Genomic DNA, 17,941 nt, shown 5'->3' with positions numbered 1-17,941 from the left:
ATTTATATCATAGAACCTGGATTATACAACTGAAAAGGAAAAAAATTGTGAATAGTGTTCGGGAATGACCATTTGGAGGGTTTAGACCGATGATAATATAGATGTCAGGGCTAATAATGACTTGGGGAAAATGTAAAATGTCTATCTAACTAATTATTAGAAGCAAATCTTATTTTTCTATCATCTCTTTCTCCTTGCTTAAAAATTTCAACGGCAATTGCAGAACTATTGATAATCCCTTTTCTTCAGGTTCATCATCCATAATTAAGTCTTTCGATTAAAACTAAATTACCACACTTACACCCCACTTGGGTCTCATTGACACGTATTGCTCAATTTCCAACAGTCAAACATTATAATTGCCTTTAATCTGACCTCTAAATAAGCCAATATTTTTCGCAGTGTTATTGCATACTTCCTTCCTCCGAACCGCAAGCAAACAGTTTAGCCTTCTATGCGCAAAGCTGCATGTGAGTATTCCGAAAGGTGCCAGCCACAAAACACGTTCTGCATGCCAAATACTATTGGAGATCAGGTGACGCCACACATATGCAAGTACTCACACAAATACACCCACACATACATACGCGAATTTACAGAGGAGTTTCACTACTTTGTCAGTTTCAAAACCTTTTTGTTACATTTTAATATTTTTCCAACTGAAATAACAGTTACGTAGTAACCGTTTTTTGACATTACACACACACACAGAGGCGGTCACGAATAGTTTGTGGTGTATATATGTACATATGTGTATGAATGGGAGTGCTAACTGCCAGGCACGTATTATATACACACACACACATGAAATATATATATGTACATACATATATCATATGTTTGCGGATTATTTGCGGATTTTCAATATTTGAAAATCTTCTGCTGCTCCATTTCGGCTGCTCTTTTCAGCGTCGCTGGAATTGCGTTTGGCTCTGCTCACCGAAAAATGTCTGAATAAAATAAAATCAAATAAAATGAAATAGCGTAGTATTTGCAAAGCAAACTAAAGGCCAAGGATTTGTTAAAAGCAGCCAGTTGAATAAACACAAAGTGGCGGAGGAAAAGATGTCGGCAAAGTTTAACGGATTGCGGCTGCGTTGGTGGATGTGAGTGTGGGTTGAGATCTGTGTTTGGCTGACTTAGTGGTTTGCTATTTGTATTTATATTTAACTATGGGCTTGTGATGGCTTCCGAATACATGTGTGTTTGTATGTAAGTGTGTTTGTGATGGTGATGGCATGTGTGTGTTTGTTTAGGGTATTGATTGTGACCAATGCAAGGATTACTTGTGTTTCATATATTTTGTTGATAAATTCTGTGTGAGCTCAGTGCGTTGCAGCTTGAAATTTTATTAATAGTTAGCAAAAATTATTTTAGTTTTTGTTTTATAAATGCTTTGCAGCTTCACACAACACGTTTCGTTTATTTAGTCAAAAATTATTTGGTATATTTAATATCTTAAAAATATTATAAAATTATTATTGGTAGGTTGTTATAACCACATGAATAAATGCTCACCAGAGATAGAATAAAGCTTTAACCAAACATAATATTCACTAAATATAAATATTTATATCTTTCTATTCAAAGGATTATTCGCCTGAAATAAGATTATGAAAATTTTTTAAAATTGTCTCTCTTTCTAAACTAATATATGCTTTTGATCCATGCGGAGGTTCTCTTTTCATTAGCCTTTTTTGACAGATCACGCGTGAGTCGTGTCAAGCTGTCATGTCTTTTTGTTCTGAATTGTTTGACAATTCATCATGGAAAGACTTACGTCCGAACAACGTTTACAAATCGTTCAACTTTATTACAAAAATTCACGTTCTGTAAAGAACGTGTTTCGCGCGCTTCGCTCATCTTATGGTCAACATAATCGTCCTATTGAGCGTACTATTCACAACACCTTCACCTATGTTAAGACAGAGCTTTCATTATTAGATAATTTTCGACCGAATAGACCATGTCCAGCACGCAGTGAAAAAAAAGCGAGTGTTCACCAAGACTGTGGAGAGTAGATTCGGCACCGTGCACAGCAACTCTGACTGACGTATGGAACGACTAGACGCATTTTACGCCAAGAACTTTAGTTGAAACGTATCCCTGCTTCGATTCAGGCCTTGGAACAAAATATTGCACGTATACCAGTCGAAATGCTCCAACGAATTATCGAAAATTCGACACAATGGATGGACCATCTGAGATGTAGCCGCGGCCAGCATTTGAAAGAGATATTCTTTAAAAAATAAATGATTGGGCGGCTGACACCTCAACAAAGCGGGGGATCACACTAACACTGTTATGTGCAGTTCGTTGTAAAACCACATAAAAATCGTGCAGCTATCGGCTAAGCGTCCTGAAACTATCATAAATCTGCGTAAACGTTTTGTTTTTATTTACGCTATTTCACCTTCTTCTTCTTAATTTGGCGTAGACACCGCTTACGCGATTATAGCCGAGTTAAAAACAGCGCGCCAGTCGTTTCTTCTTTTCGCTACGTGGCGCCAATTGGATATTCCAAGCGTAGCTAGGTCCTTCTCCACCTGGTCCTTCCAACGGAGTGGAGGTCTTTCTTCTTCCTCTGCTTCCCCCGGCGGGTACTGCGTCGGATACTTTCAGAGCTGGAGTGTTTTTGTCCATTCGGACAACATGACCTAGCCAGCGTAGCAGCTGTCTTTTAATTCGCTGAACTATGTCAATATCGTCGTATCGCTATTTCACCTAGGTGTCCAAAAATATAGGATCCGAGGTGTTTTAGATTTGATCTGGCAAGGGAGGGATATTCGAGGACGAAGTGATTCTATCTCATCTTTCTCCAAATAGCAGATGAAACTGTCATCCGGTAAATTGATCAATTTTGCGACATGAATTCCGATCAGAGAGTGTCTAGTTTGAACTCCTACTACCATTGAAAGGTAGACTTGAGAGGTAAGAGTTCACTAAACCGCTTACGATCTACCCTCGACCAGAAAAGCCTTGCGGTTGTGTAGCAGCTAGCAGTTTACGAACCCGGCTTAAGCCCAACAACTCAGCAGTGAACCATAAGACGTCAATGTAGCTTCTATCTGATCCCATTCTACAGTTATTGAAGTTAAAATACCTGTTAATTCACAAAAAAACTCGATAAGTCTTTGGGATAAGGAGTCTGGACATAACTTCACTTGTCTTGAACGCACAGTCAGAGTACTCCAGGCTTCTTTACAATCGGAGTAGATAGTCACCAACCTGAGTGAGGTGACATTTCGTCTACTGCTACCCTTATAGCAGCCCTTCTACTAGAAAAACCTTACAGTGGTCAGGAAACCTGAAATTGCAGCTAATGTATAGTTCTCTACAGTTTAACTTCTCTATCTATTCATTCCGTAAACTTTAATCAAGCCCGAAAAAAAGATCCTTCCCCTCCACCGACACCTTTCCATGCTTTCCTCGATGGCATAAAGGAGAGAAACGATATCAAGGTCTAGGCTCGGTGACCTGGTAATCCGACTACTATGAAATAAAATCAAACTGTGCCAGGTTTTCAGTGTGCTCAAGCTCACAGTTATCTAAATACCGGTAATATCTACCGATGCTATATGCAGTAATGCAACGAGCACTATAATGTAGCGTAGTGCACGATGAACACTGACAAGAGCCACCAATTGAACAATTGCCAATTTTTCACGAACGTGGTTTTTACCCAGCGCCTTCCACCATAGAAAACTTCCATAGAACATAATATGCTTGTCATTGGTTCCATAGAGCGTATGGACTACCTTTTACCAATGACTCCTCCGCAGTAGTATAGCGCTACCGATGCTTTTCTTACACTTTCTTCAAGGTTGGATTTCAAGAGCTTTCTGTCTAGGATAAGCCCTAGGTACTCAACGTTGTCAGCAGGCTGAAGACAGGTTTATCTTACGGGATTATGAACTTCCCTGTGAATAAAACCCGTTCGGTCTTGCTTGGATTAATGGGAGCACAATTTTCAGCAGGTGATGTTTCCTTCAACTATGAAAGCTACGTCATCCGCGTAGGCAATCACCAGACAGCCGACTTCCTCAAGCTGTAGAGTGCCCCTACTCACATTACGTTGTGGCCGCGTACTGTTCCATTCCACCACGATCGTTTGAAGCTGAGTTGCTTAAGATTCGATTCAACCTTAAACCTATTCAAAGCTCTAATGACCGCTTCAGGTAATATCTTGTGGAGTACCCCCTCGATATTGGGAGGGTCCTTATTACAGACTACTTGTTCTTTATGGTAAATGTGGAGTTACCTTGAAGTTTAGCCTTTTCCAAGGAAAATAATTTATGTCGAAGTACTTATCATCCAACAGGGTTCTAGGTATATTAAGGTGGACCAAAAAAAAAAAATTTTTTTTTTCGTTTGGTTCTCTGAAAAATAGGTTCCTAGACACCTCTAAGAAAACCTCTCCAAGCATGAGTTCTTAATGGTAACGGGAAGGCCCTCCTTCTTACAGTTTTCTATTTTTTCTTATTATCAGATAGAAAAATTTATATCTCGCTTCCAACTACTTGAAAAAAATCTTGTTGCTTAGGTTTTGTAGGAAATTGAATGCTATACAATAAAGGTATCATACGATTTTTTCGTAATCCCAACCGTTTAAAAGATATTCGCGGTTGAAGTTTGATTATTTTTGTTAAAATTTTTTACTTCTTATGAATTTTATAACTCAATGAAAAAAAATCATTATGAATGATGAAACTCATAGGTTTTTGTAGAGGCTTTCTTAGAGGTGTCTGGGAACCTATTTTTCAGAGTACCAAACGAAAAAAATATATATTTTTTTTGATCCACCCTAAGGAATATACTAACAAACATCAATTAAATATGTAAGTCCGTGCGCTTGTACCACTGTGCCCACCTAATTCATGTCTATATTTGTGGCAGCCTAGGTAGTCCATGTGGCAGAGCCTATTAGCTACTATGAATATTTTTGTTGTTGGTTGGTGTTGCTGTTATTGTCGCGTGCTTTTAGCTATGCCAGCGTATTTATTTTGATGACTTGATTTAATATGTACCGTTGTCACCGCGCCATATCGTGTCATCGTGTCAACCGTATTTGCTGGCTGTCTGTCCACACTTCCGTCTGAGCCTCTAGCTAAACATTAATTCAATCGTGCGTCACATGGAACGAAGTTTGACGGGTTGCTACCAACTACAACAACAATAACACACATTTATAATATTTGGTGTCAGCCGGTCGGGTAAATTGGTGTGCTCTTTCATATATTTACACTCGTGTGGTGAAAGTGATATATTAACACACACACACATGTAAATATGTGCAGTGTAGTAGATTTGGTAGTATTTTAGCTTGTGTCCTTTGATTTATTGAATTATGCTTTAACCCACATACATACATACTTGTAAATGTCGGTGTATATGTAAATATTTGATGTGTACTGGTGTGTATTTTACGGTTACAACCAGCATGTGTGGGCAATTAGTGTTAAATGTTATCAGGTGCCGAAGTTTTGAAAATTATATGTTTGATTTGCGTTAAGCTTAAGGGGATTACACATGTGTTTGTGTTTATGTGTTTGTGTTGATGTATGTAAATACTAGTAGTATGTATAAATGCCGATGTATATACAAATGTTTGTATAGTTAATAAACTGCCAAATGACCCTTGCATGTAACGTGCTTATCGGCATTGGATTTGTCTTTAATATTTGCCAATTAATTTAATATTACTTGGGGCCATATCTTAAATGTGAAATCTTTACTGAATTATAATGATTACCTCCTTAGGCAATTAATCGAAGAAAAGTGATGGTAAATGTGCAATTCCGTCAGTTAATCCCTATAAAAAGAAGCTTAACTTTTCATACTCTCTTGCAATTTTTTTTTGCTTGGCTGGTGCAAGTCTTTCAAAGAAGGTCGAAAGATCGCTCTGGACGACCCACGATCTCTTCAACTGTTGAAAATTAAAAAAAAAAAATTGAAGCAAATGGTGTTTGAAAATCGAAGCAAATAGTGTTTGAGAGATGACAAGGGAGTTCGACATCTCTCGCGAGTCCGTTCGAATGATTTTAAATTTTTAATGATAAAGCTGAATTTTTTTCAAAAATAGTACTGTAAGCAGGTCTCTTTGAGCATGCTAGATCGTGCGAATTCCAATGCCAGATTCATGATGAACATTATAACTACCGGTGAGACATGAGTTAGACATGCAAACGAGTACACAATCATCGGAATGGATTTGGTTTTCAGTCGATCGAAGGAATGAAACAAAATTCACTGAAGAAGCTGAAGGCCATCCCAAAAAGTGCACAGAAAATTGTTTCGAAGAAAACGAAAAATTGTAGGCATAAATGTTATAAATCTGGTGGGGATTATTTTGAAGACGTAAAAATATACTTGTATATTTATTTAAAAGTTCCAGGTACTTTTTTGTTAAAATGTATATTGAAAGTACACATATTTCAGAATTTTCAAATATAAATATTTTAATATTTTAAGTGAATCCGATAAATAATTCGTAGATAGGAGGTCTTTAAGAATTTTTTAATTTTTTGAAGAAAATTTCTTTGAAACGACTGGTTCGATTGGGTTGAAATTCGCAAACCTTCTTCGTCATATTTGTCAGAAATGATCGAAGAAAACTGGTTTTGACAATTTTTCACAAAAATATGTCTTTTTGATTTTTGAGAATTACATTCTTCATCCATTTCCTGATCCTTAAGGTCGATATTGTTGAAAACGATTGCACTTTTACTTAAGGGGTTTTGACGAAAAAAATTATTTTTTTTTTTGCTATTAAATCGTATTATTTTACAAAAGTAGTTATATGGTCACGAAAATTAAAAAAAAAAAAACAAATTAATTTCCAAAGTTATAGTTGTTTGTGTTGACCCTTTTCCAAAGAAAAGGTACTTTCGGTGACAACCATAAGTCCTTGGAGATTCATCTAAAATCAATCGGACAAAAAGAAAATTAGTTTTATAAATAGATAAACTCGGGCCTGATAGAAGGATTCTCTTTTTTTTCAAAAATTAACAAAATGGCGGCCTCAGGAAATTTTTTTTCTAAATTTTTGCGAAAAAATCTAACTGTTGATTGGTCTTAAAAAAACGAAATTTTCGAAAAAATTAAAATGCTTTGATCAGGCCCGAGATTATTATGTATTCTAGAAGCTGTGTAAATTTCATTAAAATCTACTGAGCAGTTTTCGAGTTACAGTTGTCACCGATTCAAAAAACATAGTTTTGAGAAAAACGCGTTTAAAGTTTCACACTAGCGCCTTGAAGTGCCCGAGCTCGCTTTGTTATTTGTCGAATAACTCAAAAACTACTTATCGGATAAACGTGAAATTTTCAGAGAATATTTTTAAGATATTACACTTAACGAAAATACAGAAAAAAAAATAATTTTTTGAAAATTCTAACAACCCCTAACGCCTTAAGAAAATTAGAAGAAAAATGTTAGGTTAAGAAACCCAAAAAAGAGCTTAAAATATGGGAAGACAATAGTTTTTACTTTCAGAAAGACAATTTAGTTCAAGCAAAGAAATAACGAGACAAGCCAATTTGTGTGGCTTGCATTTTCTTACAATTATCTATTATAATTATGTTCGTAACATCTACCATTCGAACGGCAGTCGAGTCCACATAACTCGGCAGTATTCTTTAAAATCATTTTATGAAGAGTACAACGCTACAAGCAAAATCATATAACGTTTTATGATTGATCCATAAGGTCAATATCAGGCCAGGCCATAAGCAGAACAGGCCAAGAAAGCGTATTCAACGTCTACGATACTTGAATAAAGCTAACAAACTTAGTTTAGATAGAATTATATAAGATAGCATTAAAACAGAAGGGACTGATTAATCTACAGCAATATCGGTTGGATTATACGGAGATTGAAGAAATAATGATAACTTTGTGAATTCATTGATTCAAGAAGTCAGGTCATCAAGTAATATACTTGTAATTTATAAACACAATATTTCTCTTTCACTTAATCCTAAAAATTTTTTCGGCTACATCTCTCTTTGAAATTGCCATAGACCAATTTTAATCGCGATCTCTGCTGATAGTATTTTTAGAGGTCAACTGTTTTAAGCTTTGGTCCAATTTGAAATAAACTTTGTACGCATTGTTCTTTGATACTCGAAAGAACTGTGCACCAATGACCAGGTCTACTTCTTTGGTAGCCGTGTTTTCCACGTCTATCACTTACTGAATATCATAGATGAAAATATTTTATTCGTGATCCTAATATTGTTGCCTTTAGTTTATTAATAAATGATTTTGTTTAGGTTTGACATAAAAATATGAAACTCCAGTGGCAATATCCACATTTCATTCTTGAAATGCTAAGCTTTGAACAGACTTTCATGAGGAATATTAAGAACCGTATAGGGTTATCTAACCAACAATATTTTAAAGCGAAATTGTGAATATGAACTCACAATTTTGTTTATATCGGGTTTTGCAATACGAACGCTGCAAAAGAGCACCGATAAGATTAAGATATAAAAGCATTGGGTACAATGAAACAAAAATACAATTCAAATTCATGATAAATTGTACCACTTTTTACTGTAAGAAAAAAACAAAAATTTCTGATATTGGTAGAGTCCTTCAATTAGTAAATTCGATGATAATCACCTCTTTGCACAATAAAAATGTCTTCTCTGTTTTTCCTTCTTTCTAAAAACGGATCGATACTAGTATATCGACCAACCAGTGCTGGAAGCGATTCCAATTACATGTTAAGCCAAGCAGAACAAAACTAACTGAGTTAATAAAATCTTACCCCACAAAACTTTTTAATGGGTTAAATTCAAATATATTCAAAAATTAATATGATATCATGTGTATCACTATTAAATACCTAACTTTCGTGCAGCATACTCGTGCCAACCACCCAGCAACCCAACCGACCGACCAGCTATGCCACCTGTCTAATCGGTTAGCCATCGACATTGCTGCATTAATGTCACAAATTCAAAAGCTGCACTTCAGCAATTGAAGTTGGTGCATATTCATTGCAACACCAACAACTCATGCAACTATGAACCATGTGTCTATGGTATTTGTTTTGGCGTCTATATTTGCTCAAACCTGAGTCTGCACCGCTAGTTCGTGGCCTGTGCGAGTATGTGAGTGTGCGAGAGAAATATGTGCTTTATAGACATAATGAAAATGACAATTTTCGGTTTGTGATAAACAACAACAACTACACACGAATGCTGACACTTTAATGAAAATGCACTGACATCGAAAGTTAACTGCACATTTTCGAATTTTCGAACACAGTCAAAGCTACATTTATTGACAGGCGCCGAGTTAATTATCGACAAAACATTGAATATGTAAATTGATTTTAGTTTTTAATTTTTCCCTTTTTTGTCGTATCATTGCTGATTTGGTTTGAAAAGTTGGTGAAGTCATATTGATATGATTTAGTTTGTGCTTTTGAATTCAAGCGCAGAGTGGTAGCCGAAATTGAATTCGTGTGCAAAAAAGTTAATTGAAAACATGCATTTGACACTTCTCTCCAATAAAATTGCATAAATTATAGGGATCACAAGTTTCTTTTTCGATCTTTATACCCCGAACGGGGTATATTAAGCTTGCAACGAAGTTTGTAATACTCAGAAGGAAACCTATAAGGTAAAGGGTGATCTATTTCGAAGTTCACTACCTTAAAACAAAAAAAAAAAACACAGAAACTCATTCTAAAAAACATTCTTTGGCATTTTTGTTTTTAAGATTATCTCTTTCGAATGTTAGCCGTGGCTACGTCTCAGATGGACCATCCGTTGAGTCCAATTTTCGATGACACGTTCGAGTATTTCGACTGCTAACTGGCGAACGACACGCGTGATATTTTTCTCCAAAGCCTGAATCGAAGCGAGATTGTACGTACAGACTTTAGACTTTACATATCGTCAGAGGAAACTCTTTAACTATGTGATATCACATGATATCACATGATCTCGGCGGCCAATCGACCGGCCCAAAACGTGAAATTATCTGTTCACCGAAGTGTTATCTCATTAAATACATTGATTGGTGCGAAGTGTGGGAAGTGGCGCTGTCTTGTTGAAACCAAATATCGCCAAGATCACGAGCTTCAATTTCAGGCATCAAATAGTCGGTTATCATGGCGCGATAAGGGTCGCCATTGACGGTTATGTTTTCATCGACAACATTTTTGAAGATATATGGACCCATGATTTCACCGGCTTCCAAACCACACCAAAACGTTGTTTTTCTGAATGAAATGACAGCTCTTGAATTTGTTTATATACCCATTGAGCTAAAAATTAGTCTCGCCGCTGAAAAAAATTTGCCTCGAAAACCTCGCGACTTCTTTCTCTTTTAATGAGCCCATAGAACAAGTCGATGTCGCTTAGGAAGGTCGAGCGGCTTCAGTCCTCGCACAATCGACGCAAAATATGTCAAGTCGTTCCATATGTCAGTCCGAGTTTCTACGAACGGCACTGAATCGACTCTCCACGGTCATCATCTTGACACGACTCACGGCTATTGAATAAAGTACTTCTACTTGGATCACCATATATATAAATGATCAGCGTTACGAGTTGAGTGTACATCTGTACATATGCAAACTAGTCTCTCAGCTAACGGCGTTTTCTTCCCAAGAATCTAGTTATATGTTGCAACCTGAACTGAACTGACCGATCGATCAAAAAATTTTTCACAACGGGTTACTATAGCATAAAGACTGACCGATCAAATCAAGTTCATGTAAGGTATCTTTTGTAAAGGGTATCATAGCGGTTAACGGTTTTTATTTTTTGATAAATATGAATTATAAATTTCAAAATTATCAAATATTTTTTTTGCGATATTTTAAGACAGATTACTAATTTGTAATATTTTAAAAAAGTTAACTCGCCTACGCCTTCACCACTTCTTCTTCAGTTGGTTTCTTAGTTGTGCAAAAGCTGCTGATCAGCATTGCGAACACCACCGCAAGTATAACAATATCCAAAGCCAACAATAGCTGCGTCAGCGTGAGCACGGCATTAACAATGCGTCTCTCCATTGCCACTGTAATGAGAGAATAAGCGTTTGTATAACAACTAGTAATTTAAGCATTTCACTTATCTCACCTTCTGCAGCCATGTTTCCAAAATTGCCACGTTCAATATTGTAAGGCGCCATTTCTTGCTCGTTTGCGACTTTTTCCACGCCAAAACTCTTCGCCAAAACTGACTGTTGCCACTGTGACGTTACACGAACCAGAAGTTTTTGCCACATCACATATAGCCCCGTACGATTTGTATTGGCTTGGTTTTCAAGGCACGGTCTTGGCGCCGGTTTCATTCGCTCAATCAAAAGAAATGGTTGGGATTGTGTATTCTGCAAGCTGAACTGTATTTTATGATTAAATAAATTACTAATTTATATACATATATATAATTTAACAGGCGAACATACTTAAAGTTTTTGCGAGCTGCTGCTCAAGTACTTACCGCCATTGGCTCAGCTACCACAGCCGTCACAACGGATATGACAAGAAAAATTCTTAAGAAGCATTCTTTATTGCTTAGTGTGTTGAACATTTTGCTTTCTAAGTAAAATAAATCCCAGATATAAGATGAGCAATAAAATCTGTTCAATAAATATAAAACGAAGCTAACTAAACAGTGGTCGGAATTTGTTAAACCACACCCTACCGTTTAAGCGATTCGCTCATCAACTTGATCTTTATGAAATTTACTTGCCATAATAACCTTTAGCTCATAGAAAAAGAACCAAAAAAATAAGACACTTCTTTAAATCCCACTAACCCGAAAACTCCGGAATTAATATTCTGTTTTATGCTCAGAGGGTAACTAGTAGTGTCAGGGTCAAACATAAAATTGGTTATCATTTTTCACATATATGTTAAGTAGATATATTTGACCCATCATGAAGAAAAATCTAGTTGAGGATCATTCTAATATTACAAGCCGAAGCAGGGTTATTGATATAATGCCTTCACGTAGAAAATCTTCTTAGACCATAAGTGATCAAATTTTACCCGGACTGGCCCATTTAAACTAGTGCAGAAGAACCGTATTGATAAAACGAAATTATTTATAACGGATTATTCAAGTAGAGGTACTTTTTTCAATACTCTTTTTTTGACAGATCACGCGAGAGTCGGTCAAGATGTCTGTAAAGAATGTCGCACGCACCGCCCAACTTATGGTCAACATAATCCGCCATCTCCCATCTTGAGACCCAGCATTCATTATCATTATTGTTCGACAGAATTGACTACGTCCAGCACGCAGTGAAGAAAATATAGCAGCCGAAACTGAGAATGTACACGAAGATTCGGCGCCGTTCGCAGCAACTCGGACTGACGTATGAAATACCTTGGCGCTTTTACGTCGAGATCTTAAATTGAAATCGTACAAAATACAGCTTGTGCAAGAAATGTAGCCGCTCGACATCGCTCCAAGAAGATCCGACGTTTTCGAGTCAAATTTTGTTCAGCGATCAGGCCCATTTCTAGCTCAATGGTTATGTAAACAGGCAAAATATCCGCATTTGGGACGAAGAGCAACCTGAAGAGAGTGAAAAGCTGTCATTTCATCCAGAAAAAAAACGGTTTGATATGGTTTGTGAACCAGTGGAATTGTCCGTCCATATTTCTTCAAAAATTATGCCAGTGGAAACGTAACCGTCAATGGCAACCATGATAACCGACTATTTGATGCATGATATTAAATAATTAAATAAAGATGGCGCCACTTCCCACACATCGTATCAATCAATAGATTTATTGAGAGAACACTTCGGTGAGTAGATAATTGCACGTTTTGGACTGGTAAATTAGCCACCAAAATCGTGTGATATCATACCGTTAGAACTTTTCCTGTAGGGATATGTAAAATATAAAGTATATGCGAAAATTTCCTCTTTATTTCAGGCCTTGAAGCAAAACATCACGAGTGTCATTCGCCAGTTACCAGCCAAAATACTCAAAAGAGTCATTGAAATTGGACTTAACGGATGGATCATCTGAGACATAGCCACGGCTAACATTCGAAAGAGATAATCTTAAAAAAAGAAATGCCAAAAAATATTTTTTCAAATGATTATAAACATTCCCCATTAAATTTGAAGTTTTTGTGATTTTTCTTTAAAAGAGTAGGGAACCTAGAAATGGATCATTCCTTGAAAAGTTTTTTTGTCTCAGTATAAATTATGTGACCAATAATAAAATTGCGAAAGTCAATTTAATTCAAAACTCTAAGATATGGGGAAAAAAATTAAGCTTGGCAGGTTCGTTGCTAATTTTTTTTTAAATATTTGTTGGATTGAAACTAGTCGGTTTTGCTAGTCGGTTTGATATGCGTTTGTCAGGATATTACTATTCCATTTGTTCTTTTATTATATTACTATAGTCAAGTAATGATTATAATACTTCCTTGTGATAGATAGCCGGTATATTTTAGTACAACAAAATGTTGTCTTTCTAGGTTTCTAAACCCCGTTTTACATTCGCTTCAATGATTTAGAAATGTAAAATGCGCTTTGAACTATTACACTATGAATCTAAAAAGGTATAGATCCAGGAATCAAAATGTTTCTCATGTGAAGCTTTGAAGCCAAAAACTGCAGGAAATGCACCATTATTTACTTAAAGTCACAAAAAAGAAAATCGTCGATAAAACTTGGGATAATTTCTGCTTGAGAACTCATTAAAAATTTAGCTCATTTATTCTTTTTACTCTGGTACCGAAATGAATTCACTTTATCTATTCATTCTACCAGATTCTTTTCTAGCTTAGAAGCACAATTCCGACCACTGTTAAAATTTATTAATAACATTTTATGAGACAATGCTTATACATTATAACTACTAGCAACTTTAATAAATAACGCACTGTACAATATCGCACTAGCGAACCAAACGAATTATTCACCTCTAATTGCAATCGACACCACACAGCATACCATAAACTACTAGAAAACTGCCGTGAACCAAGAATGTTCATACGCCCAGAAGCATCCACAAGCATTACAAAACAAATATCGTCTACCAAACCAACAATCCTTAGTAGTACACACGTTTCATTATAACAATAGACGATGTCTATATTTAGAACCAACTGTGTCAACATAAATAGACTATCCAAAATAAGAGTAATAACAAAAGTCTACCGTTAGTTTTGGTGCGTTATTTACCACATGCGACCCAAATGCTGTCAAACAAAAATATTGGACGCATTTCAAGGTTAACCGCGAGGCTAACGAAAAACGAAAACAATTCAATTTCAACATAGAAACTAAAGACACTTTGTATTTGCTTAAAAATATTCAATATTATGCAAGAATATTTTAAATAACATTTTTTAACATATTTACTAGTTTATGGTTGCGGGGTTACACCACCACGCTTTTGTTTTAGTGGGTTTCACTTTATACAATTTTGCAGTATCTGACTTTATATTCAACTACAGAGACAGTAGTTTATTTACCCGAAGCAATAGTAGTCGTGGATTGAGTTGAGCTTACGGTGGTACTCCCACTAGTCGTGGATGTTGTTGATGTGACTGTGGTATTACCACTAGTCGTGGATGCTGTTGAAGTGACTGTGGTACTACCACTAGTTGTGGATTCTGTCGGTTTTACGCTGACCGTCTCAGTTGGTTTCGGATTCGAATTTGCACCTGATGCGCCTTCACCACCTTTATTATCCTTTGGATCTTTCTTTCCTTTTTTGTTTCCACCTGGGCTTAAGCATTTGAATACATTGTCAACACACTGCAGTGCAAAAAAAAAAAACATTTAAGACAAAAGTTTACACTTTAATGCTAATACCTACTTCCAATAGATCGCCCACTGCAGTTTTAACGACCGAACCCACTTTTGTGCTCAACTGCCCGAAGAATGCGCCCAAATCCCATGGATCGTCAACATCATCTTTATCGGCTAGCGGTGCAACGGGCTTCGGTGTCTTCGTGTTACTAGCGAAACCAACACCAAGACCGTCGCGCAAAGATCTAATGCGTTGATTCACGAGACCAAAGCGATTTTTCTGCTCAGATTTATGTACATCAGCACTTGTAGTTGTCCAGTAGACACAAGCTAACAAAAATAGTAACGCGAAAATTTTCATTTTGGTACGACTGTTTTGAGAACTCTACGGTTTGATAATACTTTGCGAAACTAACAATACTTTTAGCGAAAGTCTACTGTTATATATATTTCTCTTAGATTGCGCAATATATGTATTATTTGTAGAAGCTGGTGCGGTAATTCGAGGCTTCGCTTCGAACGAGAATAAAAACCGTCATAGATTAGATCTTAAGTATTTTTTAGTATATTTTTGGATTTTTTTAGCCTACATATTTGTTAGAATAGATTGGATCGTTGAATCGTCTGTATAGAACTTTATATTCGCAATTCTATGCATATTTCGACCTATTTCGAGTATATATGTAATACTATAAATCTGTAAAAGCTATTTTTTTTTAACCAATGAAGAACTTTATGCGTAGTTGAAATCCGAATAAGGTACAGGTATCTTACATAATGCTAAATTAACTATATTAAAACACCCAGAAGTCAGAGTCATATAAGCACCAAACCCACCTTTTTGCCGAATATCTTGAGAATTATGAAAGATAACCCCAGCACATGCATTTAATGATGGATTTATTGAGATTTTTTTACGGCTACAATGCGCTCCATGATTTGTCATTGCTTTCTGGGGTATCGCCACTTGTGCATATTATATGCTATAGTATTATATTACTTCTTCGACTTTTGGTGTACTCTTACCGTCATTCTAATTTACAACATTTTAGTACTTCACTGAGAATTCAAAGAGAGACGAGAAATTCATATGGTTCATATACCATATACGTATACTATGTACCAAGAAGTATTCCAACTGTTATTTACTTAGCTGGTTTTTATGTACACACTGTACGTACATTATGTCGGTATGTGGGTCTGTACGTACAGTGTGTACATAAAAACCAGCTAAGTAAATAACAACTGGAATACTTCTTGGTACATAGTATATGGTATATGAACGGCTTTGTTTTATTTACTCTAGCAAATACGCTAATAAGCTTACTAAGAAGTAAGGTCATTTGCACCAATTCATTCATATTAGTTCATAAGGAAAACACATAGCTCAAATATACTTGAAAGACTGATGTCAAGAACCTTGATGACCCTCTGCAGTACAATTACTTAAGTAGTCAGAACAGTGAACTGAATCAGTGGCTTCCTAGTTACTATAAAGTGCTAAGTACTGTTATAGATTGAAGTTGGGTAAAATTTCATATTAATAACGAAAGTTAAGTTTTTGAAGCTAAGAAAACCTGAATGATTCGGTTTATAGCGTTTAACTCCAACAAATCGATGAAATTAACTGAAACTTTTTAGTGTAGTATTAGTCATTGGTCTTATTCTGATTAAAAAATGAATCGGGAGACCGAAACTTGAACATATAAAAACAATTTTTCGATGATGTCTTCAAATTGTATATCCATCATTGGACTTAACCTTAAAACTGAAAAAGAAAACTATCTTACGCACGACCTTAATTATAAAATAATTAAATTTTATAATGTATAATTCATATATAATTTTGGCATTTCTCGCGAAATGCTTTCTAACATCGCCTAACAATTGTTATAATCCCTTGTCTATTACATATTATCCCTCGTATATTAATGGAACACACCACATTTAATATGAATACCAGCTTTTCGAAAGCACATAAGCGCTCATAGCGCCTATCATTTACCTGAGAACTAAAATGGCTGAATTTATTATTCCTGTAGCTAAAAAAAGTTCCCACGTCTATAATTAAAACCAGAACTATACAAATTACTTCATAACCTTGGCTACGACTTTCGCGGTTATTACTCCGCGCTGAGACTTTGACTTCTTTTCTTCAAAGGTTTGACTTTAGTTTAGGATTCAAGGTTAACACTTGCTTCCCAGAATTGAAAATATTTTTTTACTTATTTGCAAGGCTTGATAGTGTCAAGTCAAGTTATAATGGAGTCATTGTAATTAGCGGCTTTTAGTGACTTTAAGCCGGTGATTGTGATCCTCAATGTCACAGAACAAATATGTAACTATTGACTATATACAAAACTGGATTATGAAGTTAGCGGAACAAATCCGAAATTGTAACTGAACGAGGAGTGTGGAATGTCTGGTCAAAACATTGTGAGAAAGCTTTATGTCGTTATAACAACAATTGGATGAGGGAACATTTCATTTTTTATCATAAAACTAAGGCTTCCAGTGTGAAATCTAACAAGAGAACCCCGTACATGGAAATTACTTTATAGACAATACTTTTAATTTTTACATTCATTGCCATTTACTCAGTAATATGCACGAAATAAAGACTAACAAGCATATGAAATATCATATAGTATGGTAACCTTGCAATTATGACAACACTGTTTTGAGGGCATTAAAAGATCGCTGGCTTTAGGTCGTATGAGACGCCTTACTGGTCCATCTCTGTGTTATGTTGTTAAGGTACAAAACATTTTTCCAGCAATTTTAAAAGCAAATGAATAATATGTATGTACATACATATATGAAGAAGTATGTACATGCAACTTTTGAGACAAGTGCCTATTCGAGGCGTTCCGTTCCGTCTTCGCCATCCTTTCGCTTTCCAACTCACATAAAATTGCCAACTGCACAACGCTCATGACTTTATTAAAGTTCCAGCCATAGAGTTTAATGCAAATAAGCTTGAATTACAAGGCGATAAGACTTTCGCTGAAATTTAATTACATAAATATGTTTTCATTAAAAAGATTCGAAAGTTTTTTAAACACAATTTCAAAAGTATTTATAGTATATACATAACTATGTACACCACATAGCTGGGAAAAGTATGAAAATATTAATTGGTCAACTGTCGCATATTTTTCAGCTTTGTACAATTTATCTGCATTTCCGCTTT

The 17,941-nt window shown here is 35.8% G+C and overlaps 2 protein-coding genes across 2 annotated transcripts; both read right to left on the bottom strand.

Moving 5' to 3' along the window:
- Nucleotides 1-10,842: 10,842 nt before the first annotated feature.
- LOC126762747 (uncharacterized) lies at nucleotides 10,843-11,555 on the bottom strand. The gene is made up of 3 exons (XM_050479737.1): nucleotides 11,466-11,555; nucleotides 11,103-11,364; nucleotides 10,843-11,040 (listed from the first exon to the last, which is right to left on the bottom strand). Exons 1-3 carry the CDS (start codon nucleotides 11,553-11,555, stop codon nucleotides 10,886-10,888), a joined length of 507 nt encoding a protein of 168 aa, XP_050335694.1. The 3' UTR covers nucleotides 10,843-10,885.
- Nucleotides 11,556-14,352: 2,797 nt separating this feature from the next.
- Nucleotides 14,353-15,131, bottom strand: LOC126762066 (uncharacterized). The gene is made up of 2 exons (XM_050478550.1): nucleotides 14,816-15,131; nucleotides 14,353-14,754 (listed from the first exon to the last, which is right to left on the bottom strand). Exons 1-2 carry the CDS (start codon nucleotides 15,107-15,109, stop codon nucleotides 14,461-14,463), a joined length of 588 nt encoding a protein of 195 aa, XP_050334507.1. The 5' UTR covers nucleotides 15,110-15,131; the 3' UTR covers nucleotides 14,353-14,460.
- Nucleotides 15,132-17,941: the final 2,810 nt, after the last annotated feature.

The sequence above is a fragment of the Bactrocera neohumeralis genome, chromosome 6 (assembly GCF_024586455.1).
Source record: "Bactrocera neohumeralis isolate Rockhampton chromosome 6, APGP_CSIRO_Bneo_wtdbg2-racon-allhic-juicebox.fasta_v2, whole genome shotgun sequence".
Classification (NCBI taxonomy): Eukaryota; Metazoa; Arthropoda; class Insecta; order Diptera; family Tephritidae; genus Bactrocera; species Bactrocera neohumeralis.
This window is presented reverse-complemented; position numbering and strand designations above follow the sequence as displayed.

Bases quoted from the DNA above. Each gene is read 5' to 3' on its own strand.
- LOC126762747 (XM_050479737.1), bottom strand. From the start codon at position 11,555: ATGTTCAACACACTAAGCAATAAAGAATGCTTCTTAAGAATTTTTCTT. The intron at 11,365-11,465 runs GTAAGTACTTGA...CATAAAATACAG, and splicing joins TGGTAGCTGAGCCAATGGCG to TTCAGCTTGCAGAATACACA. The intron at 11,041-11,102 runs GTGAGATAAGTG...CTCTCATTACAG, and splicing joins TGGAAACATGGCTGCAGAAG to TGGCAATGGAGAGACGCATT.
- LOC126762066 (XM_050478550.1), bottom strand. From the start codon at position 15,109: ATGAAAATTTTCGCGTTACTATTTTTGTTAGCTTGTGTCTACTGGACA. The intron at 14,755-14,815 runs GTAGGTATTAGC...TTTGCACTGCAG, and splicing joins CAGTGGGCGATCTATTGGAA to TGTGTTGACAATGTATTCAA.